Source organism: Symphalangus syndactylus, chromosome 1 (assembly GCF_028878055.3).
Source record: "Symphalangus syndactylus isolate Jambi chromosome 1, NHGRI_mSymSyn1-v2.1_pri, whole genome shotgun sequence".
Classification (NCBI taxonomy): domain Eukaryota; kingdom Metazoa; phylum Chordata; class Mammalia; order Primates; family Hylobatidae; genus Symphalangus; species Symphalangus syndactylus.
In genome coordinates, this window is record NC_072423.2 from 35,583,420 (window position 1) to 35,607,484 (window position 24,065).

The window sequence follows — 24,065 nt, forward strand, 5'->3', positions numbered from 1 at the left end:
AGATTTACTTTTATCTACTGGTCTCTTTCACTAGGCTGTGTGCTTAGGGCTGGAATTTTGCCATTTGTCTATTCATGTATGTACTACCAACACAATAAAGTCTGGCACTTATTTAGTACTCAGTGAATGGGGCACCACCAAACAGGTGGTTTAAATTCTTTCTGGTAAGTTCAGTAATGAAATGGGCTAGTTTCATTACTATGCACCACCACAGCCAGCTAATCTTTGTAATTTTAGTAGAGACGGGGGTTTAGCCATGTTGCCCAGGCTGGTCTCGAACTCCTGACCTCAAGCAATCCATCCACCTTGGCCTCCCCAAATGTTGGAATTACAAGTGTGAGCCACTGCCCCTGGCCAAGATGGAGTCTTGCTATGTCTCTATAGACTTGAACCCCTGGGCTCAAGTGATCCTCCCACCTCAGCCTCCTGAGTAGCTGGCACTACAGGCACACACCACTGCACTCAGCTCTAGGTGGGCATTTCTAAGGATGTGGCAGTGACTAAGACATAATCTCTATCCTCAGGGGCTTCATGCATTAGAGATACTCATCTGAGCCATTCTAGTCCTAGAGTCCTAGCCTCTTGCACATGTTTAGGTACATTAGATGTCTAATTAATGCTTATTTGAATTTAGAAACCATGACATGCTTTATGCATGATCAAAATTTGGCACTTTTTGGGGGCAGAGTCTACAGTAAGACAGACCATTCTAGAGACTGCATCAGAATGATCATCTCTTAAGTAACCAGACCTATCTTGATCATTGTTCTTTTATTCATTTATTTATTTATTTTTTGAGACAGGCTCTTGCTCTGTTGCTCAGGCTGGAGTGCAATAGCATGATCATGACTTACTGCAGCCTCAACCGCTCCAGGCTCCCACCTTGGCCTCCTCAGTAGCTGGGACCACAGGCACACCACCATGCCTGGCTAAGTTTTGTATTTTTTGTAATGATGGGGTTTCACCATGTTGTGCAGGCTGGTCTGGAACTCCTGGGCTCAAGCAATCCGCCTGCCTTGGCCTCCGAATGCTGGGATTACAGGCATGAGCCACTGCCGCAGCCAATCATCACTACTTTGGAGTCTCCACAACTAGCTAGGAGTCAAAAATTTTGGCCAGAGAAGCCCCAGAACTCAGAGGAATTGAACAGTATGTACTACAACAGTGTTTCTAAATATGTGTGCTGTAAAGCACTCTAGGTTCCTGAGATGTTAACAGGTAGTACCTGGTGAAATATGACTGAGAAAGGGTTTCAATAGAGCTGACAGGCCTCTGTACTGCAGGATTTCTCGACACCTTCAAGCAATGTGCTACGCTCCTTATATATGTTGTCTTGTTTAACAATCTATGACATGGGTCTTACTGTTTTTCCCATTTTTGAAATGAACAAGCTGAAGAAACTCAGAGAGTGAGTTACCTGCTCCAGACCACACAGAGGTACCACCACACGTCACAGAATGGGACTCTGGGATCAGGTATTTCTGGCATCAAACACTGGTTTATGATCATTTGAAGCAATACTGTTTTTAATATGTTGATGGGCGCTACACCACTCCTAGAAGGACAGACAGCAATAATGTGTTTACCAAACTGACTTGACTGAGGAGCCCCTCTGAGTGAATCAGCACTCAAGACTAGCTTTCCATGGAGCATGTTTTAAGAAACATTGTGGAGCAAATAATGTTTATTAATAGGGACACATAAATGAAACCTGTTTAATAGATAAGCATTTTTTACCTCCAGGTTCATAAGCTTCACTTGATGGCTCAATTCTTTTGAATGTTATTTGGTATGACATTACAATTCTAACATATTCACTCTTTAGGATTTGACTTACCTAGTAATTCGACTCATTATGTCACTAATTTTGGTAAACTATATTCACATCAAGAGTATAAACTTTAACTTGCTGTGTATCTCAATGGGCCTGCAATTTGCATTTCGGGGTGAGATGATTCTTTATTGTATACGACTGACCAAAACTTTGCAGGACATCTAACATCCCTGATCCCTGCTGACTAAATACCAGTAGTAGTAGTACCACCACTATCACCACCTACTCAATCACTGTGACAAGAAAACATACCCATAATTTCAAACCTGCTTCTAGAGGAGCAGTGTCACCCCAGCTGAGAACCATGGGTTAAGAGCCAAATAGAAAGTTTAATAAAATGTTAAAATAAACACCTAGCCAAATCCTGCATTCAGTATTCCAGCAAAGTTATGGTCATGCTATTGTCAATCCTGCGTATCCAACGTCTCATGACATTTCTCCCTCTTCTGTTAATAACACAAACAGATTCAATACAAACTGCCAAGATACCATTTTTAGCCACGAGGGCTGAGTCCTGTGCTCTTTGCCAATAGCAGCAATAAAGCTGGGCAGAAGCTAAGCCCAGGACTGCATGAAATATTGGCTATCTGTGGTAGTAGCACAAAATAAGACGTACACCTGAATAGTCTATCATTTTGACAAATCTGGACTTTAAAAAGGATGCTGGGGTTTTTTTTCTCTAAAAAGGTTTATTATCAAAAAGCTTGCTCCCTTTAAATACTGAGCAGCTCCATTCTTTTTAGGATTATTAGGGCCCAAATAATTTCAGACTAAAACAAGAAATAAAAAACTGGACTATAGGTTCAGTAACATATTCACAGACATGTCAGTGTGTACGCAGGAACACTGGTTTCATTTCTTGATTGGAATGCTTATCACCATAAAATCTTCTGCTAGAGTCACTTCTTGGATATCTAACACTGATTCAGCTTGCTTTTTTAGTTCTGCAATGCCATCTGTTTCTCCTTCTCTGGCCAAGGCAACTGGTTTGTACCTCTGACTGAAGTGAGTCAGAACCAGCCTCTTTGCATGGCACAACTTTGCAAATGTTGCTGCCATCTGTGGTGTGCTGTGGCCGTGCTCCTTTGCTTTGTCCATCTGGGCATCATCCAGGGTCGCTTCATGGATCAACAGGTCTGCTTCAAAGCACAGCTTTATTCCTCCATCACCCACAACCCCAGAGCAGTCACCCAATATGCAGATTTTTCTTCCAACAATAGGCTTTTTTAAGACATCTTGGGGAGAAATTGTAACCCCATTTTCCAGAACAACAGAAATTCCATTTTTCAGCTTCCCATAGGCAGGACCTGGCGGAACACCTAATGATGAAGGCAGATAACATTACATCATAGGAATGGAATTTATGACTTTTCAAGAGTCTATTTTAACAGCATTGCAAATAGCTAATGGAAAAGGCATCCGTAATTGTTATAAATGTTTTACTACTTGTGGAAAACTGGAATTATTTATACATTTTAAAAATTTCAGTGTTGATTGATACTAGCAATGCCTTAGTACTTAACACATTTCCCATGCATACATGTCAGACAACTTTTAGTCTCCTAAGTATTGCTAGGACCTTATTGTAGTCACTATAACATTCTTGATTCTCTGCTGTGCACAGAAACAACAGTTTTTGAGAGTGCTTTATTTAATAAGCTCACCTTTGGGTAAAATTTGAGAGTGCATTTAAATAGTGATATAGTCAGGCTGGGTGCAGTGGCTCATGCCTGTAACCCTAGCATTTTGCGAGGCCGAGGCAGGCGGATCACTTGAGCTCAGGAGTTTGAGACCAGTCTGGCCACAAGGCGAGACCCTGCCTCTACTAAAAATACAAAAAATTAGCCGGGCGTAGTGGTGCACACCTATAGTCCCAGCTACATGGGAGGCCAAGGCACAAGAATTGCTTTAACCCAGCGGGCAGAAGTTGCAGTGAGTGAGCTGAGATCACACCACTGCACTCCAGCCTGGACAACAGAGTGAGACTGCCTCAAAAAAAAAAAAAAAAAAAAAAAGATATAATCAACACCTAGTCAAAACAAGTACCTACAAAGTAACTTAAAAAAAAAATTGTTAGCGGGATTGTTTGTATTACGAGATCAAGGAGCATTTTTTCAGGCAATTGTACATTATTAGTCTTCTTGGCAGACAAGGGCAGTTCCACATTTATCAAAGTGGGCTTAAATTAAGGCCGGGCGCGGTGGCTCACGCTTGTAATCCCAGCACTTTGGGAGGCCGAGGCGGGCGGATCACGAGGTCAGGAGATCGAGACCACGGTGAAACCCCGTCTCTACTAAAAAAAATACAAAAAATTAGCCGGGCATGGTGGCGGGCGCCTGTAGTCCCAGCTACTCGGACAGGCTGAGGCAGGAGAATGGCGTGAACTCGGGAGGCGGAGCTTGCAGTGAGCCGAGTTCGCGCCACTGCACTCCAGCCTGGGTGACAGAGCGAGACTCCGTCTCAAAAAAAAAAAAAAAAAATCTCATATTAATTTAAAATAAGACCTGATCATCACTATGGACAATACTTACAAACTAGTATAATATGACCACCAATTCCAACACAGATCTTGTTTAAAGTTTCCAAATATAATAGTGTTTCCACAGGCTTTCAGGTAATAAAAATACCCTTGGCCTAAGTCACTTTTCCTCATTATCTAGCATTTTGTTTTAGTTGAGGAAGAGATCACATAAATAAAAAAAACAAACACACACAAAATGCTACCATGCTTTTTACAGGCACTGCCACAGCATGCCCGTGAAGGCAGTGACGCTGGAGATATAACGTACCTGGACTCTACCTCGCAAGAGGTGCTGAAAAGATCCCCTCATGCATGCTGGCTTAGCATGGAGGAGGTGTGAAGCCTTAGATAAACCCCAAGCCCACCTCTGTATGCTTGCTTTCAACTATGATGAACCCTGATATATAAAACTGGTTGAGGCACAGGGTTTTGAATACCAAATTAATTTAATCAAGGTTAAATTAGTAAGCAAAGTAGATACAGAAGGAAACTCTGAAAGCACATGGTTGCAGCTGTAAGGTTAAGAATGATGGCAAAAATTCTCAGACCAAAGATGTCATCAAAAACACATATCAAAGGGAAGACATGAAAAAATAAAGCCTGGACCTAAAACCACCACCACTACCACCCAAATCACCTTGCCAACCAAGATAGTATCAGATGAAGACAGACTAAGAATGTGGATCCAGGGAGCTGAAGACAGGATTCAAATGTATACTTGGCTTTTGCTCTAAATAGCATTTTTTGGCCCCATGGATTTTCCTTAATAAGCAAACTTTGGGCAAAGGGACTAAGTGGAGAAAATGTCAGTTTTAGGCCTGTGATAGAGGAGTGGAAGCTTACTATGACACTTTTTTTTTTTTTTTTGAGACAGAGTCTCACTTGGTCACCCAAGCTGGAGTATAGTAACACCATCTTGGCTCACTGCAGCCTTGACCTCCCAGGTTCAAGCGATCCTCCTGCCTCAGCCCCCCAAGTAGCTGGGACTACAGGCACATGCCACCCCACCCAGTTACTTTTTGTATTTTTAGTAGAGATGGGGTTTCGCCATGTTGCCCAGGCTAGTCTTGAACTCCCAAACTCAAGTGATCCTCCCACCTCGGCCTCCCAAAGTGCTAGGATTACAGGCGTGAGCCACCACTCCTGGCCTTACTATGACACTTCTTATAGCTTCAGTCAACAGGAGCCCTATTGATGAGAAGCGGGGAAAAAAACAAACAAACAAAAAAAAACACTTACCAAGGTCTTTAAGTTTCTGTGCATTGAGTTTACCTGGGCGTTTCTTTTCCACGACTGAAAACCCAAATGAGGGAATTCTGTGAAAGAGGCGAAATGCTTTTACAACAAACTGTTCATCATCAAACAGAAGGTATGAGTTTTCTTCTGAGTCTAATAGGATAGTTCTTCCTTGTTCCTCTTTGGGAGGACTGTCTGCTCTATTCACATGCGCAAATCCTTTTAGTTCTTCTGCAGGACATTGATCCGCTGTAGGAACCAGTTCATGAACCACATAATGGAAGACCAGCTCCGTGTGAGAGAGTTCCATGGTTCGCCAGATAAAGTCCCGAAGCCCTACAGGGCCATAGATTTCAATAGGCTGTTTGGACACCATGGAGCCACTCTGCAGGCTGATTGTGCAGAGGAGCCCCGGAAGGCCAAAGAAATGGTCTCCATGAAGGTGTGTGATGAAGATCTTGGTAATTCTCCCTTTTGATTGAGATAGAGAAATACATTTGGAAATTTTTCATTAACTAAAAACCCATACAAAGCTATCTGAAACAAGCCTAACAATTTACATTAAAAATAGTAAATTGAATTTAAAAGTCCTACTTATCATCATAAACTTATTCATTTACATTTTGCTACATGATTCCAAAAACAAGAAGACAGGCTTTATTTCACCAGATGGTTTTTTGTTTGTTTGTTTGTTTTTAATAGTTTTTTTTTTTTAAAGAGACAGGTCTTGCTCTGTCATCCAGGCTGGAGTGCAGTAGCGTGATCATAGCTCACTGCAGCCTGACCTCCTGGACTCAAGTGATCCTACCACCTCAGCCTCTCAAGTAGCTAGGACTACAGACCCTACCATTATACCTGGCTTTTTTTTTTTTTTTTAATTTTGTAGAAATGGGGTCTTGCTATGTTGCCCAGGCTGGTCTCAAACTCCTGGCCTTAAGCAATTAACCCACCTTGGCCTCCCAAAGTGCTGGGATTACTGTGCCTAGCCCCACTAGATGGTTTCAATAAGATAACATTTTTCATAAAACATCTTCATATTACATAGTTTTGCAGTTTTCAGAGTATTTTCGTACATTTTCTGTCACATAAAAAAACAAGTAGGCCAGGCACGGTGGCTCAATGCCTGTAATCCCAGCACTTTGGGAGGCTGAGGCGGGAGGATCACCTGAGGTTGGGAGTTCGAGACCAGCCTGACCAACATGGAGAAACCCTATCTCTTCTGAAAAAAAATACAAAATTAGCCAGTCGTGGTGTCGTATGCCTGTAATCCCAGCTACTCAGGAGGCTGAGGCAGGAGAATTACTTGAACCCGGGAGGCGGAGGTTGCGGTGAGCCAAGATTGTGCCATTGCACTCCAGCCTTGGCAACAAGAGCGAAACTGTCTCAAAAAAAAAAAAAAAAAACCAAGTAAAATATACAGGTGTACCAAAATAATTCACTTAACTATTAAATAGATAGGCCTCAAGTATCAAAAGCATCTAGCAATTACATTGCCCCCTACTGCTCCCTCTGAGAAAAGCAAACATATATTCCAGGAAAATAAAATGTTCCACTGGCTCCCACTGACTGGACCAGTGCCTGAACCCAAAATTGCCTTTTAAAGACTCCCTATACCAGACAGGGATTAACCAATCAAGTCACGGCCTGTTTGTCTGGGTGAGGTTGAAGAAGATGGAGAAAAAGGAAGGAGGGTGAGGAAGGGAGGGGAAAAGGGAGGTAGGAGACGGAAAAAGGTGAGGAACTGAGAAGGAAGGTGGGCAACAGATGCCAGAATGCAGGAGGGCCGATCCCCTAAGCTATTATGTAAGGGTACTTGGGTCCATTCTTCCTTTCAGTCTGAACTAACAGAACAGCTTTTTCAGTGCATACTGGCTTAGGTTATAACTTGGTTTAGCCAATGGTAAACTGAATTTATTGCTGGAATATGGCAGGATGCCACATCAGCATTTTCTGAGACGCACCACATGACATTTCAAAAGTAACAACCAAAATTAACACATATCTAGTACAAAAGAGACTTCTGGTCCTTTGCTCAAGGCCCACCTATTTTAAACATTTGATGCTATAAACATACAGAAACAGTTTATTGATACCATAAAAGAACAGGAAGAGTTTACTGTAATGTGATTTGTTCTATAACATCAAGTGTTCTCCAAGCAAGTCTTCCCAGAATTACTACATCCAAGCCCAGGCTCCAGCAACAGAGAACAATAGATTGGCACAGGCTGATTGTGGACCTTGCAAATCCCCAGGAGGCACTCTAGAAGTTTTCTCAATATGCTCCTTTTTGCTGTTTTTTTACCGCCTGAATCCCTCATATCCCCCATCTCGCTGTCCGGGTTGCCAAGCCACCTCCATGAGTGACCTGAGGACTCTGCAGACAAAAGAACTACAGCAATAGGGCCAGGCACGATGGCTCATGCCTGTAATCACAACACTTTGGGAGGCTGAGGTGGGTGGATCACCTGAGGTCGGGAGTTTGAGACCAGTCTGATCAACATGGAGAAAACCTGCCTCTACTAAAAATACAAAATTAGCTGGGTGTGATGGTGCATGCCTGTAATCCCAGCTACTCAGGTGGCTGAGGCAGGAGAATCGCTTGAACCCAGGAGGTGGAGGTTGTGGTGAGCCGAGATCAGGCCATTGCACTCCAGCCTGGGCAACAAGAGTGAAACTCCATCTCAAAAAAAAAAAAAAAAAAGAACTATAGCAGTCACTGAGTCCAGATCCCCCAGTGGCCTAAAAACTGCCAGCATCTGACTTTCTGGGCCCTTTCCCTAACCACTCTAAAACAAAGCCAAACTGAATACCAAAACAACCTGTGAACTCGAAGTGAGGCAAATTAAGTGAAAAACTGCTTCCTACAGTTATCACAGTTTCAAGGAGACAAATATTTCATTTTTCAAGAAACCTGATTTCAAAGGGAGAAGGAATGGCAACCACAATTATCAAAGGTATGAGGAAGCTCTCAAATGAAGACACAAAAATGCCTGAGTTCCCTTTCCCTTGAGAACAAGGAAGTTATGGGGGAATATGTCATCCACAGAGGAGTGGAATATTGAGCATTCTCTAAAAATGAAGACATAGGTATATTTACTGGATTTGGAAAAGCTGCAATATATTGTTTGTATACATTGCTCAGTTGAAAAAAAAAGCAGGTTATGCCAAGAGCAGTATAATTCTATGTATGCAGAACTATACACACACACACACTCCCATACTATCACCATATCTATATACATAGAAAATGCACCTATGGGGGAGACTTGGACTTTTCTTATTTACACTTTTCTGTTTTGTTTGAATTTTTACAATAAGCATTTATACTTTTTATATCATTTAAAAAATCATGCTCTTATAATACTTTTAATAATCATTTCATGTGTACACATAAGTATAGGGTGTAGAATAATATACATGGAAGACTTGGAAGAGTGGGAGGGTGGCGGGGGGCAGGGGGGTGTGGTGAGGGATGATTAGTTACCTGATGGGTACAACGTACATTATTTGGTGATGAGTACATTAAATCCCAGACTTCACCACTATGTAATATATCCATTATCCCTAGAGGTAGTACAAGCTGGAAGGGTTTCAATGAATCAAATAATGATAGGTCCATAATAGGTTATAGAGAGAAATTAGTATGTACTGAGGGTGCTGCATTCCAGTTTGAGACTAGGGGCATCTGAAGTACTAGAGAGTCAAAGGTAATGCCCTAGGATTACTATCTCACCTTCCTCTCTAAGGCCAGAAATTTTTCTTTCTTTTTTTTTTTCGAGATGGAGTCTCACTCTGTTACCCAGGCTAGAGTGCAGTGGCACAATCTCAGCTCACCACAACCTCTGCCTCCTGGATTCAAGCGATTCTCCTGCCTCAGCCTCCCAAGTAGCTGGGTTTACAGGCACCCACCACCACGCCCAGCTAATTTTTGTATTTTCAGTAGAGATGGGGTTTCACCATGTTGGCCAGGCTGGTCTCAAACTCCTGACCTCGTGATCCACCTGCCTCGGCCTCCCAAAGTGCTGGGATTACAGGCGTGAGCCACCATGTCCAGCCTCAGAAATTTTTTTTCTAAGCGTATAGAAATGCAGTAAACTAAAGGTTCCTTTGGGCTTTTGGGGTTGTGTTTTGTTTTGTTTTGGTTTGGTTTTTTTTGGCCAAGATTAGATTTATCAATTGTATGTATGAATGCATGCATTTATGTTTATTTATTTGTTGAGACAGGGTCTTGCTCTGTCACCAGGCTGGAGTGCAGTGGCTCAATCATGGCTCACTGCAGCTTTGACCTCCTGGGCTCAAAGGATCCTCCTGCCTCAGCCTCCTGCTGGGACCACACCTGGCTTTTTTATTTCTTGTAAAGATGGAGTCTCTTTCTGTTGCCCAGGTTGGTCTCAAACTCCTGGCCTCACGTGATCTTCCTGCCTTGACCTCCCAAAATACTGGGATTACAGGCATGAGCCACTGTGCCCAACTCCAACTGTTTATTTAAATCCTATATAGACTGGGAACAGTGGCTCACACCTGAATCCTAGCACTTTGGGAGGACAAGGCAGATGGATTGCCTGAGCTCAGGAGTTTGACAACAGCCTGGGCAACATGGCAAAACCCCATCTCTATTAAAAATACAAAAAAATTAGCCAGGTGTCGTGGTGAGTGCCTGTAATCCCAGCTACTCAGGAGGCTGAGGCATAAGAATCACTTCAACGTGGGAGGCAGAGGTTGTAGTGAGCTGAGATCGCACCACTGCACTCCAGCCTGAGCAACAGAGCAAGACTCTGTCTCAACAACAACAACAAAAAAATCATATATAAATGAACTGTAAAATATACTTGTGGTGGATACTTTAGGTGATCCCTGTGGCCCCTACCTCCTGGTGTTCACGTCCTACAATCCCCTCTCCTTGAGTGTCGCTGGGACTTGTGACTTGCTTCTAACCAGTAGAATATGGCACAAGAATGCAGTGTGATTATGTTATGGGACATAACTTCCTAGCAGACTTACTCTAGAGTCTCCTTCTCCCATGCTGGCTATGAAGAAGCAAGCTACCATGAAGCAGAAACCTACAATGCAGAGAACTCAAGGAGCTCAGGGTGGACTGTCCTACCACTGTAAGCATTCTGCCAACAACCTGAAAGAGCTGAGAAGCAGAATCTTCCCCAGTTGGGCCTCTGATGAAATTGTAACCCCAGCCAACACCTAGATTGTAGCCTAGTGAGACCCTGAAGCAGAAAACCTAGCTAAACCAGGCCCAAACTCCCTAACCTACAGTAACTAGGAGATAATAAATGCAAATAAGCCACTAAATTTATAATCTGTTATGCATTATTAGATAGTATCAGATAACTAACACAAGTATTAAATAAAAAGATGTATCCCCACAGCCAAACCTCTGGTACTCACACTTAACAATTTCTTGTTTCTATTTTAGTACACCTTGCCACCTCAACTCCTACTGTCTAAAATGTTAACTATCAAGTCTCTACTCTGGCCTGTGCCTGTCCAGAGGGCTCTCATGAAGGTTCTTATGAAAGGAATCTCTGTATGATCCAAGAAAAGCAAAGAATAGCACCTGAATTATCTCAAAGTTTCAACACAAGAGAGTATATAATTATGGTTCAATTGTACCTACCTAAAGGCCATATGTCCCAAACAATATGCATTAGCTCCTTCCTCCAACAACTCTTTTCCTGACTTTTTCTCTAGGTCCAGGACATCACCATCAGTAACTTGTATTAATTCTTCACTTCCTCGCACACTAGACATTCAGTGACCATCTCCTCTTGGCTCTACAAGTATCTCTTACATTGAATCTCTCATCTCCATCTCTATACTTCAACATCCTCATTCTCTCTCTCTCTCTCTCTCTCTCTCTCTCACACACACACACACACACACACACACACACATACACAGTGATGATATGGTTTGTGTCCCCACCCAAATCTCATCTTGAATTGTAGCTCCCATAATCCCCACATCATGGGAGGTACCCGGTGGGAAGTAATTGAATAATGGGAGCAGGTTTTCTCATGCTGTTCTTATGACAGTGAGTAAGTCTCACGAGGTCTGATGGTTTGATAAAGGGGAGTTCCCCTGCACATGCTCTCTTGCCTGCCACCATGTAAGACATACCTTTGCTCTGCCTTTGCCTTCCACCATGTTTGTGGGGCCTCCCCAGCCATGTGGAACTGCAAGTAGTCCATTAAACCTCATTTTTTTTTTAATAAATTACTCAGTCTTGGATATTTCTTCATAGCAGTATGAAAATGGCCTGATACAGTAAATTGGTACTGGTAGAGTGGGATAATGCTATAAGGATACCTGAAAATGTGGAAGTGACTTTGGAACTGGGTAGCAGGCAGAGGTTGGAACAGGTTGGAGGGCTCAGAAGGAACAGGAAAATGTGGGAAGGTTTACAACTTCCTAGAGACTTGGAGGGCTCAGAAGACAGGAAGACATGGGAAAGTTCGGAATTTCCTGTTGAATGGTTTTGACCAAAAAGTCCAGGCTAAGGTAGTCTCAGATGGAGATGAGGAACTTATTGGGAAATGAAGCAAAGGTGATTCTTGCTATGCTTTAGCAAAGAGACTGGCAGCATTGTGCCCCTGCCCTAGAGATCTGTGGAACTTTGAACTCGAGAGAGATGCTTTAGGATATCTGGCAGAAGAAATTTCTAGGCAGCAAAGCATTCAAGAAGTAACTTGTGTGCTCTTAAAAGCATTCACTTGTATGTATTCACAAAGATATGGTTTGGAATTGGAACTTATGTTTAAAGGGAACCAGAGCATAAAAGTTCAGAAAATTTGCATCCTGATGATGTAATAGAAAAGAAAATCCTATTTTCTGAGCAGAAATTCAAGCTGGCTGCAGAAATTTGTGTAACTAATGAGGAGCCAAATGTTATCACCAAGACAATGGGGAAAATGTTGCCATGGCATGTCAGAGGTCTTCACAGCAGCCCCTCCCATCACATGCCCAGAGGCCTAGGAGGGAAAAATGGTTTCCTGGCCTGGGCCCAGGGCCTTGCTGCTTTGTGCAGTCTTGGGACTTGGTGCCCTGCATCCCAGCGTGGCTTAAAGGGGCCAAGGTACAGCTCAGGCAGTTGCTTCAGAGAGTGCAAGCCCCAAGCCTTAGCAGCTTGGATGTGGTGCTGGGCCTGCGGGTGCACAGAAGTAAAGAATTGAGGTTTGGGAACCTCCGCCTAGATTTCAGAGGATGTATGGAAACACCTGGATGTCCAGGTAGAAGTCTTCTGCAGGGGTGGAGCCCTCACAAAGACCCTCTACTATGGCAGTGTGGAAGGGAAATATGGGGTGTGAGCCCCCACACATAGCCACTGGGACACTGCTTAGTAGAGCTGTGAGAAGAGAGCTACTGTCCTCCAGAACCCAGAATGGCAGATCTATTGACAGCTTGCACCGTGTGCATGGAAAAGCTGCAGACACTCAACGCCAACCCATGAAAACAGTCAGGAAGTGGGCTATACCCTGTAAAGCCACAGGAGTAGAGCTGCCCAAGACAATGGGAACCCACCTCTTGCATCAGCATGCCCTGGATGTGAGATATGGAGTCAAAGGAGATCATTTCAGAGCTTTAAGATTTGACTGTCCTATTGGATTTTGGACTTGGGTGGGGCCTATAGCCCCTTTGTTTTGGCCAATTTCTCTCATTTGGAATGGGTGTATTTACCCAATGCCTGTACCCCCATTGTATCTAAGAAGTAACTAACGTGCTTTTGATTTTACAGGTTCATAGGTGGAAGGGACTAGCCTTGTTTCAGATGAGACTTTGGACTGTGGACTTTTAAATTAATGCTGAAATGAGTTAAGACTTTGGGGGACTACTGGGAAGGCATCACTGGTTTTGAAATATGAGGACATAAGGTTCTGGAGGAGTCAGGGGTGGAATGATATGGTTTAGCTATGTCCCAACCAAATCTCATCTTGAATTGTAGCTCCCATAATCCCCACGTCATGGGAGGGACCCAGTGGGAAGTAATTGAATCATGGGGGGCAGGTTCTCTCATGCTGTTCTCATGACAGTGAATAAGTCTCATGAGATCTGATGGGTTGATAAAGGGCAGTTCCCCTGCATATGCTCTCTTGCCTGCCACCATGTAAGACATGCCTTTGCTCTGCCTTTGCCTTCCACCACGATTGTGAGGCCTCCCCAGCCATGTGGAACTGCGAGTCCATTAAACCTCTTTTTTTGTTGTTGTTTTAATAAATTACCCAGTCTTGGGTATTTCTTCATAGTGGTATGAAAATGAACTGATACAAGTGAACTGCAATTGCCTTGGAACTGGTCTCCCTGATGCTATTCTCTCTCTCTCCCAATACATGTGCCATCAGAAAACTCGGTCCTAAAACACAAACAAGATTGCCTTATTCCCCCCTTAAAAACATGAATGGTTCCTTTTTCCCAGTAGAACAATAAAGTCTAAATATCTTACTATGCTACAGAGGACTTCACAGTCAGCCCTCACCTTTTCAGCATTCTTAGTTCCATCTAGCCTAGCCAAGTACTCAATGCTCCCCAACATGCCGGTTCTTTCCTGGAAACTTCCTTACTTGTTGCTCACTTTGTTGTCTGTTCCCTCAATGTCCATCTCAACTTCTCTCTCACAAAAACTTCTATGTATCTCTCGGATCCTAGCTCAACTGTTAACAATCTCTGGGATGCCTTCTATTAATGAATGGTCAGTTACTTCCCCCTCCTTTGTGCTCCAAAGTACTTAGAAAATACCTCCATTATTCTACTTATCATATTACATGATGGATTACTGTCTGTTTGCATGTCAGTTTCCATCACCAGACCAAGAGATCCCTGAACACTAGAAGTATCTTTCCTTTAGTCACCAAGTGCCAGGTACTGTGATGAGTTGTAGGAATAATGACTTCAATATTATTTATCAAGACCTAATAAGTGAGAGGCACTGTGCTAAGTTGCTAAACGTCTTATCTATTCACTAAAGTAAAGTAAGTTCCATGATCATTTATATACTTAGTAGATGCCTAGTTGAACAGATATAACTAGGCATCTACTAGGTATACAAATGATCATGGAATGTACTTTACAGTATAGGGAGATAAAGAACACAGAAACAAACTAAATAACATAATTTCAGATACTGATGATGCTAAGAAGTCAATAAAAATAGGACAAAGTAAAGGAATGACTGAGGTGAGAGAGGAACTACTTAATCCAGGAGGATTTGGGAAAGCCTCTGAGAAGATGGCATCTGAGCTAAGATTTAACTGACAAAGATGCAATCACACAGAGAATAAATGATTACATGTAATTCTCATAACACCCTTTCTAAGTAGACTTTTTATCCCCATTTTCAAGATGGGGAAAGTAAAGTTGAAGTTTGTTGATATGCTAAGGTCACAGGCCCAAGACACAGCCAGGACTAGAACCCAGGTCTGCCTGACTCCAAGCTGAAGCTTTTCACCATTGGACTGCTCTATCTCCCAGATGCTGGCCTCTACTCACTCCATTCCCCCTGGTTGAAATGCCCTTCTTCTCCTCAGCCCTGAAATTCCTCCTCCTCCTTTGACAACCCACATGTCAACCTCGCTGAGAAGTTTACCCTGATAACCCCAAGAGGAAAAGAGCATCTCCCTCCTCCAAACATTTCCTACCCTTTGCATCCTCTCATGAAAACTATCTCCCATTGGAGGTAAGTATGTACACTGCTTCCTTGCTAAGGCAGTGTCCATCTAATATGCCCAGTGTATCCCATGACATTTCCCAAACCCCAAGCCTACATGAATCCTTGCTTTCAGCATCTACAGGATAAATGAAAAGCAAGTAAATAAGTAAATGAAGTTCAGTGGACGTGGCCAGATGCCTGCGGGCCTTCGAAGTCTCACCAGGGTCTAGCATTGAAGTGGGATGCAACCATCAGGGCTGTTTCTAAACAAAATGTCCAAGGAGAGCCAAGAAAATGAAGCAGAACAACAAAAAAATCTTAACGAGATAGCTGAAGGCACACTAACCTGCTTTAAGTTGGCTTTTCATAAGCTGTGTCTGTGTTCCCTCACCACAGTCAAAGAGCCAGCACTCGCCTTCACACCGAAGGACCACAGCAGAGGCACCCCGGGTTGGAGATGGGTATGCTGCACCCGTCCCCAGAAATGTCACATCCATAGACATCTTCCACCCTGCAACAGAAAGATCATCTGGGGATTATTTCATATCACTGTACCAAAAACACATTCCTGTAATATTTATCGTTATTATTACTTTTTGGTTATTTAGAACAGTCTGGATTATTGGTCTCTCATAGTATTCCACACATATCCACAGTAAGATTTTAATAACTTGGCTAAAACTACAAGTTGACAAATCTTGTATAATCGTTCACACACCCAAACAAACAAAAATAACCAAACCCAGGCAATTAAAAACTATAGCTGAATTCTAACTATATGATGTTCTCAAAAAGGCAAAACTATGGAGACAGTAAAAATCGTGCTTGCTAGTGATACAGGGGGAGATAAGGAAGAATGAACAGGCGGAGCACAGGGGATGTTTAGGGCAGTGAAACAATTCTGTATGATACAGTAAGACAGACATATGTCATTATACATTGGTCAACTGTACACAGAATGAACACCACTAAAGTGAATAAGCTCTAATGTAAACTTTAGTTGACAGTGTATCAGTATTGGCTTATCAACTGTAACACATGTAGCACATTTTTCTTTTCATTTTTTTCATGAGCTCTTAAGCCTCTGAACATATACCACATTAATGCAAGATGTTAATAAGGGGAAACTGAGGGGTGAGGGATAAGAGAGTATATGGGAACTCTCTGTACTTTCTACTTATTAATTTTTTTAAAAAAATCCTTCTAATAAACATTAAACAACAACAACTCTAGTTGAGATACTGGGCAAGAGATGGTATTTAATGATGCTCACCAAATGGTGTCTCTGATGCCCATAATGATCAGCCCTTTCTCTGAACAATCATAACAGTAATGCTCTATGATGCTCTATAGTCATGCTGATATTTCACAATAATGCTGAACAAATGTCTCACTCCCTACATGACATGGTCCATGACTCACGAGGACTAGGGACTCTGCTATTTTAAGTGATCAGCAACAACCTGTTGAATGTGCAGGTTTATTCCAACTCCTGGCACTATTCCTTTCACTATTTCTAGGTACATCTGACATCACTGATATACTTCTGAGATGCAAGATGTGTATCAAACAGAATACATTAGAATGAACTGAAATTTATACACGACTGATTATAGATTATCCACATTGATGGCAGGGAAGACAACAAATAAGCTTAAGAAAAACTACTATAAGAGAATTTGACCGACAGCTAGATATAAAATATACAAAAACTTCAATAACTCTTCTCAGTTTTAGCAATAACAAGATAAAAACAGAAATGGGGGAAAAAGCCCATTCCAAGAGCAAAAACAAAATTACCAGAAATAAAGTTAGCAGGAAAGGAACAGCACCCAAAAGATTCACACGAATAAGAGATACACATTATGTCCTTGATAGGATGACTTGATATCACAGAGATGTTCATCCTTCCTAAGCTAATGTAGATGTATTTGGTGCAAATTCTATCAGATTTCCAGTGGGATTTATTTTGGAACAGAAACAATCCAAAAATCATATGGAAGAAAAAATAAATGTCTGAGAAGGGGCGAGAAAATTCCAAAAAGCAGTGAGTAGTGACGTGCTTTTCTAGGTATTGACATTTACTACAGCAATCTGACATAATTAAAATAGAATAGGCTGGGCACGGTGGCTCATGCCTGTTATCCCAGCAATTTGGGAGGCTGAGGAGGGTGGATCACCTACGGTCAGGAGTTTGAGACCAGCCTGGCCAAGATGGTGAAACCCTGTCTCTACTAAAAATACAAAAATTAGTCAGGCATGCTGGCACACACCTGTAGTCCCAGCTACTTCGGGAAGCTGAGGCAGCAGAATTGCTTGAAACTGGGAGGCAGCAGTCGTGGTGAGCCAAGATTGCACAACTGCACTCCAGCCTGGGTGACAGAGTAAGACTCTGTCTCAATAAATACATATGTACATACATACATACAATAATATTGGCACAAAAATAGAGGTAAAAGGGAAGGGAAAGTTCAGAAATAAACCAACTACCTATCGGAATCAATACAGTATATAACAAAGGTGTAAAAAGTGTGGTTTCTTTAACGAATGGCACTGACATAATTGGCTGTTCTAGCAGAGAAAAAAGCAAAGAAAGATGCTCACTTTGCATTGTATATAAAAATACACTTCACATAGTTAAGAAATTTAAATGTAAAAAATCCAATAACATGTTCAAAAAAAATTAGGAGAATGTTTATACCCTTAACTGTGGAGATGGGAAGCCCTTATTGGCAAGACATAAAATCCAGAAATTTTAAAAACAGACATTTTCACTAAATAAAATCTTTTATATATATCGAGACTCACAAAGTCAAAGGACAAGAAAAGAAAACCTGAAAAAAATAGTTTGGACCCCCTTATGACAGGGGGTTAATGCTCCTAAAAAAAAAGTTTATGCAAATGCATTCAAAATACAAAATACAAAAATACCGGTGCAATGGAAAAACAGGCAAAGGAGATATATATATATATATATATATATATATATATATATATATATATATCACAGAAGAAATCCAAATGGCCTATAAGCATGAAAAGGGTTCAAACAACTATTGTGTATCTATTTAAAAAATTTAAATTAATAAATAAAAGATAAGGGTTCAGTCTCCAGGTAGTTAGTGGAATGCAAAACAAAGAACAAAGAGGCTGGGTACGGTAGCTCATGCCTGCAATCCCAGCATTTTGGGAGGCTGGGGTGGGAGGATTGCTTGAGCCCAGGAGTTTGAAAACAGCCTAGGCAACATAGTGAGACACTGTCTCTACAAAAAAATTAAAAAACAAAAATCAGCTGGACATGGAGGCATGTGCTTATAGTCCCAGCTTTTCAGGAGGCCAAGGCAGGAGGACCATTTGAACCTGGAAGGTTAAGGCTGCAGTGAGCTGTGATCTCACCGCTGCACTCCAGCCTGCGTGACAGAACAAGACCCACTCTCACAACAAACAAAAAAAGAGAGACCATTTACCACACATCAGCTGGCAGGCAAATATCAATGGAGCAATGCTAATCAGTGCTAACCGGGATGAGGGTAAATGGGTATTGTCACAAACTAATGGTGACAAAGTTATGAATTGCAATTATGCTTTGGGAGAATAATTTGGAATATATATTACCAGTAATAATGATGCTGTTGATAATTATATGCTTTCACCCAGTAATCCCATTTTTCATAATCTACCCAAATAATAAAGATCTATGTAAAATGACGTGTATTGTGGTGCTCTCAAGGTGGCTAAAATATGAAAGCAATCCAAATATATCAATAGGAAAATGGCTGAATATTTTATTGTACATTTGTGCTATTATTTATTCTATCAACTATTTATTCTGCAGCTAATAGAGTCTTCTGTAACTACTGTCGTGGAGGGATGACAAGGAGAAAAGTTACAGATGGCTATGGTATGATCTCATTTTTATAACAATACCCCAAACCCCTACATTTATGTAAGACAGAGAAAGTCTGATGTGGGAGAGGATACACACCATCCTGTTAATATGGGTTATCTCATGGGTGATTAAAGTGATGGGGTGGGGGTTGTGCGGGGGATTAACTTTTCTTTTAAATCTTTTGCATTATGTTTCAATGAGTGGCATTTTATTTAATTTTTTTAAATTTATATTTACTTAATGCTGATGATTTTTTTTTTTGGAAATGTGTCATACGGCCAAACATGCTTCTCTAACTACACACTGCCTAGTCTTCCCTTCCATTTTGGGAAACAGTCCCTCCCCATATTTCCTGCCGCCAACCCTCATACATAAGGTGGTGCATCTCTACCTTAAGCATAGCGTTGAGGTTATTGCTAACATCCCTTTCATGTGTTACTCTACATTATCACCTCCAAGATCAAGTCTTCCTCTGATAATAAAGGAGCTTTATTTGCAGAGGCTTCCTTATTGATTTGCAAGATAGGTAAGAATAAACAGAATGCAGAAAGTTAACATTTGTAAAGGCAAATTAACTGCAGAAGGAATAATAGAATATAATCACTTTGTCATCCCTAACAAATAATGGATTTAGATCAGCAGTACCGGGGGCATTTTAGAATCACCTGGAGAGCTTTTAAAACATATCAGTGAAGGTCAGGTATGGTGGCTCCTGTTTGTAAAGTCAGTACTTTGGCAGGCCGAGGTGGCAGGATGGCTTGAGGCCAGGAGTTCAACAGCAGCCTGGGGAACATGGCAAGACTGTCTCTATAAAAAATTAGCTGGGCATGGTGGCATACACCTGTAGTCCCAAACAAAACAAAAAACCGTATCAATAATTGGACTCCATCTCAGAACACTTAGATAGGAAATTCTGCAAGTGAGACATGTTTTAGTATTAAAAAATAAATAAATAAAATAAAAAGCCTTCTCCTGTGATCCTAACATGGAGTCCGATTTGAGGATCATTTAGTGAAAGGCTAACAGAGAACTGCAATGTATGGATCAGGCTGACCTAAACTCAGTACTCAACTAATCAATCTTTTTAAAAAAAGTTTTATTCTGAAAAACTTCAGACACATACAGAAGTGGAGATTAGCACAATGTAATGCCATACACCCATCATTGAACTTCAACAACTGTTAACTCACAGGCAATCATGTTTCACCTATACACACCACCCCCATTATTCCAAGAATACTTGATAAGACAAACGGTGTGCTGTCTAATGGAAGTACCCCCATTAGGCAGCACGCATTGTCTAGCTGTCTCTCTTTCTGACGTTAACAGCCACTAGTGATCATTGCCAGGATCCATTATTTCATTAGGGGTTGCCAAAAGGTGATATTCTCTCATTTCTTTTGCATGTATTTGCTGGCATTCCCTGGTCAATTGTTACCCTATGGTGCTACTTGTACATAAAAGGTCCACAAAGAGAGGCAAGATGCTATCTAATTCCTCGTGTGATACAATGTGAAAAACACAGTAATCCCCCATTAAGTTTTCTTGCCAAAAAATAGAACCTGACCTGAAAAAGGCTGCAGGTCTAAATACCTGCTTATTAAAGGATACCAGAGATGGAAAAAGCAAAATCCTGGATGTAGAAAACGTGAACCGTACAAATGACTTGTTCAAGTAAAATACAGGGAACAAAATAAAGAGCGAGGGAAAAAGATTAAGAGAGATCTAAGAGGCATCAACCAAATATAACGTGTGTAGATTGTTTGGATACTGATTTGGACAAACTGGGTAAGAGGAGAGAGACAACTAGGAAAATGTAAATGCTGACTGGATAGTAGAGGGTAAAATGAAATGCTAATACACTGATAATGGCTTTATCTCTTAAAACGGTGTTATTGTGTTTTATAAACATGAACAAGGTAACAGATGGAATGGTACATTTCAGATTTGCTTTAAAATACTACAGTGGGGGAGAGGGTAACAGATGAAACAGAACTGATTCTGAATTGGGAGTTCAGTATACTATTCAATTTTCATATATGACTTGAAGGTTTCCATAATAATTTAAAAACAAATATAATGAAAACCCTCCAAACAGGTCGGGAAGTAATCAAAAATTATTTAATCAATGGTGCATGTTTTGGGACATGCACCATTCTAGGCACTAAGAATTAAATGCGAGCAAACCAGATTAGGTCCCTGTCTTCTTGGAAAAAAAACAAAACAAAAACCCAGCTGCTTGCTTTCTCAAGACTGTGATCCACGTTCGGCAAAGTGCGTATTCCAGTCGTGATCACAGTACTGTCATTTCACTCTGGGCCCGTGGATCTCGGTCCTGGCCGCAGATCACAATTCCCCGGTGATGATGGGGCATCAACATTTGGAGGCTTCCCAAGCGATTCTACTGGCTGCCGGGTTGAGAACCGGCGCTCCTTCGTTTTCAGGCAGGCAGTGTCAACCCTGCAATCACTCTGTGGTGTGCCTAGGGCAGATATCGCCGTCCTCCATCTTAGAGCTGAAAGAACCGGGGCCGGGCGGCAGAAAGTAAGAGGCCAAGGCACAGGCAGGTCCAGAGGCCAGATTTCCGGCCTCTGGAGAGCCCAGGCTCCCCTACGAGACCGTGTTAGCCTTGCCGGGTGTGCGGCGGCGCCGGGCGGCCGAGGCTCCGGCCCGCCGAGACTCCGGCCCGGGGCGGTGAACGAGGCGCGTCCTCGCTCCCGGACGCTCCCCAGGCTTAGGTCCCCAGCGCCGGGCCGTGCCTGGTCGAGCCGGCGAGTCCTGAGGAAGCGCGCCCGCCCCCCTCTGGTATGCCCTACCGCACTCACCCTCTCCCCGAGGCCCGCGCCAGGAGCCGAGGGAGGTGCAGGCCCGCACCCTGGCCCAGCTGTCCGCGGGCCTACAATGCGCCCGGGCGGAAGTACGCCGCCGGCCGGGTCCCGCGCGGCCGCTCTAGGATGCGAGGGAGGTCCGCGCTCGGTGGCGCCCGCGCGGGTCCTGGCTCTGGGCGCGCTTCCGGGCTCCCCCGGGGCCGCGAGGGCAGTGATTGAGTTTCCCTCCTTCCCAGGTCGCTGTGTGTCAGGTGGTGGCTATGGCCCTGAGGACCAGAGCAGGATAAACCAAAAGGGAAAAAGTTACTCTTCTTTTGTTTTCCGTGTAATATTTTCCACACAAGAGTGTTCTTCCTGATGTTTTGCTCATACATATGTGTCATTTTTGGTTTTTGGTTGGGATGAATCTTTACTGTCTTTCATCCACTAGGATCCTTTGCCTGACCATGCACCTTCGTAAAGTCCCGTCCATATTCCATTTTCCTACTCTAGGTGGGACTATTTGCTTAACATCTGAAGCTGATTGCGCCGTACTCACTCCAAGCCTTGGTGTTCTCTTAGGTAGCGGACGTGGCTGGAAAAGCCCAGGCTGGCTGTATACAGAACGGGCATGTGGCGATTACAGACCACAGGGAAAAACTCCTTCAGTTTGAATAACAACTTTAAAAAAAGTATTTCAAGCTCCTGTGTACTGCCAGATGCACCGATTTCGTGCTCAATGTACTTGAGGTTGTCAAAATATCCAGCAGCTGGCCGGGCGCCGTGGCTCACACCTGTAATCCCATCACTTTGGGAGGCCAAGAGGAGCGGATTGCCTGAGCTCAGGAGTTCGAGACCAACCTGGCCAACATGGCAAACCTCGTCTCTACTAAAAATACAAAAAAAAAAAAAATTAGCTGGACATGGTGACACACGCCTGTAGTCCCAGCTACTCGGGAGGCTGAGGCACGAGAATCGCTTGAACCCGGGAGGTGCAGGTTGCCGTGAGCCAAGATCGCACCACTGCATTCCAGCCTGGGCGACAGAGGGAAACTATGTAAAAAAAAAAAAAAAAAAAATCCAGCGGCTTCAAAATAGGAATCGGAGTGGTGTTTCTTGAAACCACCAGGACAGAGAGACCGCCACTTGTTTAAAAATCATTAATTGATCTACTTATTGGGCTCTTTTAACCTTTATTCCAATATTAATGGAGCTCTGACTTTGTGGATGGTATTATTTTTGGTGCTGAGAGATTTTTAAAATTTGTCACGGTCCCTGGTTTTGGGGTTATTTTGTTTGTGACAGGGTCTCACTCTATCACCCAGGTTGGAGTGCAGTGGCGCGATCTCAGGTCACTGCAACCTCTTCCTCCCGGACTCAACCAATCCTCCCACCTCGGCCTCCCAAGTATCAGTAGCTGGGACTACAGGACTACAAACTCCCAAGTAGCTGGCACTACAGGCAAGCCACCACACCCAGCTATTTATTTATTTATTTATTTTTTTGTAAAGATGGGGTTTCACTGTGTTGCCCAGGCTTGTCTGAAACTCCTGAGGTTAAGCGATACATCCGCCTCAGTGTCCCAAAGTGCTGAGATTACAGGCGTGAGCCACCGTGCCCTGCCAGTTATTATTTTTATTATTTTTTGAGACGGGGTCTCACTCTGCCACCCAGGATAGAGTGCAGTGGCACATTAATGAATGTTTGCATACATGGCAGAATTTGGTCTGAGACTTGTTTTTATTAAAACCTAGTAGTAAGGTTGTAGGGAGTAGCTAACCCTTACCCACCTCAAACCTCTTTGGTATTGTTATCGACCTGAAAGTACCTGTTTTGGGAGCATGTGTCCAAATTGGTTTAGGTTAGCTCACAACATGGTCTGGAGTTGAGACAGTATATCTGGAAGAAAGATCATATCAGAAAATCTAGAAAGTCTAATTACCTTACCAATAGCTCTAATAGTTTTAGTGTTTCTCATCTGCAAACCTACATCCTGAATCAACTGCTATGTTAGTCTGGGTCATCCAAGAAGGAACATCTCATCCAAGATGAGAATAGACATGCAAGTAATTTTTTTTTTTTTTTTTTTTTTGTCTCTTGAAATAGTGCAGTGGTACAATCAG

The 24,065-nt window shown here is 42.6% G+C and overlaps 1 protein-coding gene across 3 annotated transcripts; it reads right to left on the reverse strand.

The window, feature by feature from the left end:
* Positions 1-1,498: 1,498 nt before the first annotated feature.
* On the reverse strand, positions 1,499-22,827 carry ELAC1 (elaC ribonuclease Z 1). 3 transcript variants are annotated; one of them, XM_055298907.2, is made up of 5 exons: positions 21,961-22,120; positions 19,801-19,976; positions 15,593-15,757; positions 5,595-6,062; positions 1,499-3,153 (listed from the first exon to the last, which is right to left on the reverse strand). In XM_055298907.2, exons 3-5 carry the CDS (start codon positions 15,747-15,749, stop codon positions 2,687-2,689), a joined length of 1,092 nt encoding a protein of 363 aa, XP_055154882.2. In that variant the 5' UTR covers positions 15,750-15,757; positions 19,801-19,976; positions 21,961-22,120; the 3' UTR covers positions 1,499-2,686. The 3 variants fall into 3 exon arrangements, with proteins under 3 accessions (XP_055154882.2, XP_063496076.1, XP_055154891.2); XM_063640006.1 differs by having other exon boundaries at positions 19,801-21,650; XM_055298916.2 differs by lacking the exon at positions 19,801-19,976 and having other exon boundaries at positions 21,961-22,827.
* Positions 22,828-24,065: the final 1,238 nt, after the last annotated feature.

Excerpts from the sequence above, each read along its gene's own strand:
- ELAC1 (XM_055298916.2), bottom strand. The coding sequence starts at position 15,749 with ATGTCTATGGATGTGACATTTCTGGGGACGGGTGCAGCATACCCATCT. Across the intron at positions 6,063-15,592 it reads GAAAAGCCAACTTAAAGCAG|GGAGAATTACCAAGATCTTC; the intron begins GTTAGTGTGCCT and ends CTCAATCAAAAG. Across the intron at positions 3,154-5,594 it reads ACAGAAACTTAAAGACCTTG|GTGTTCCGCCAGGTCCTGCC; the intron begins GTAAGTGTTTTT and ends CTTCATCATTAG.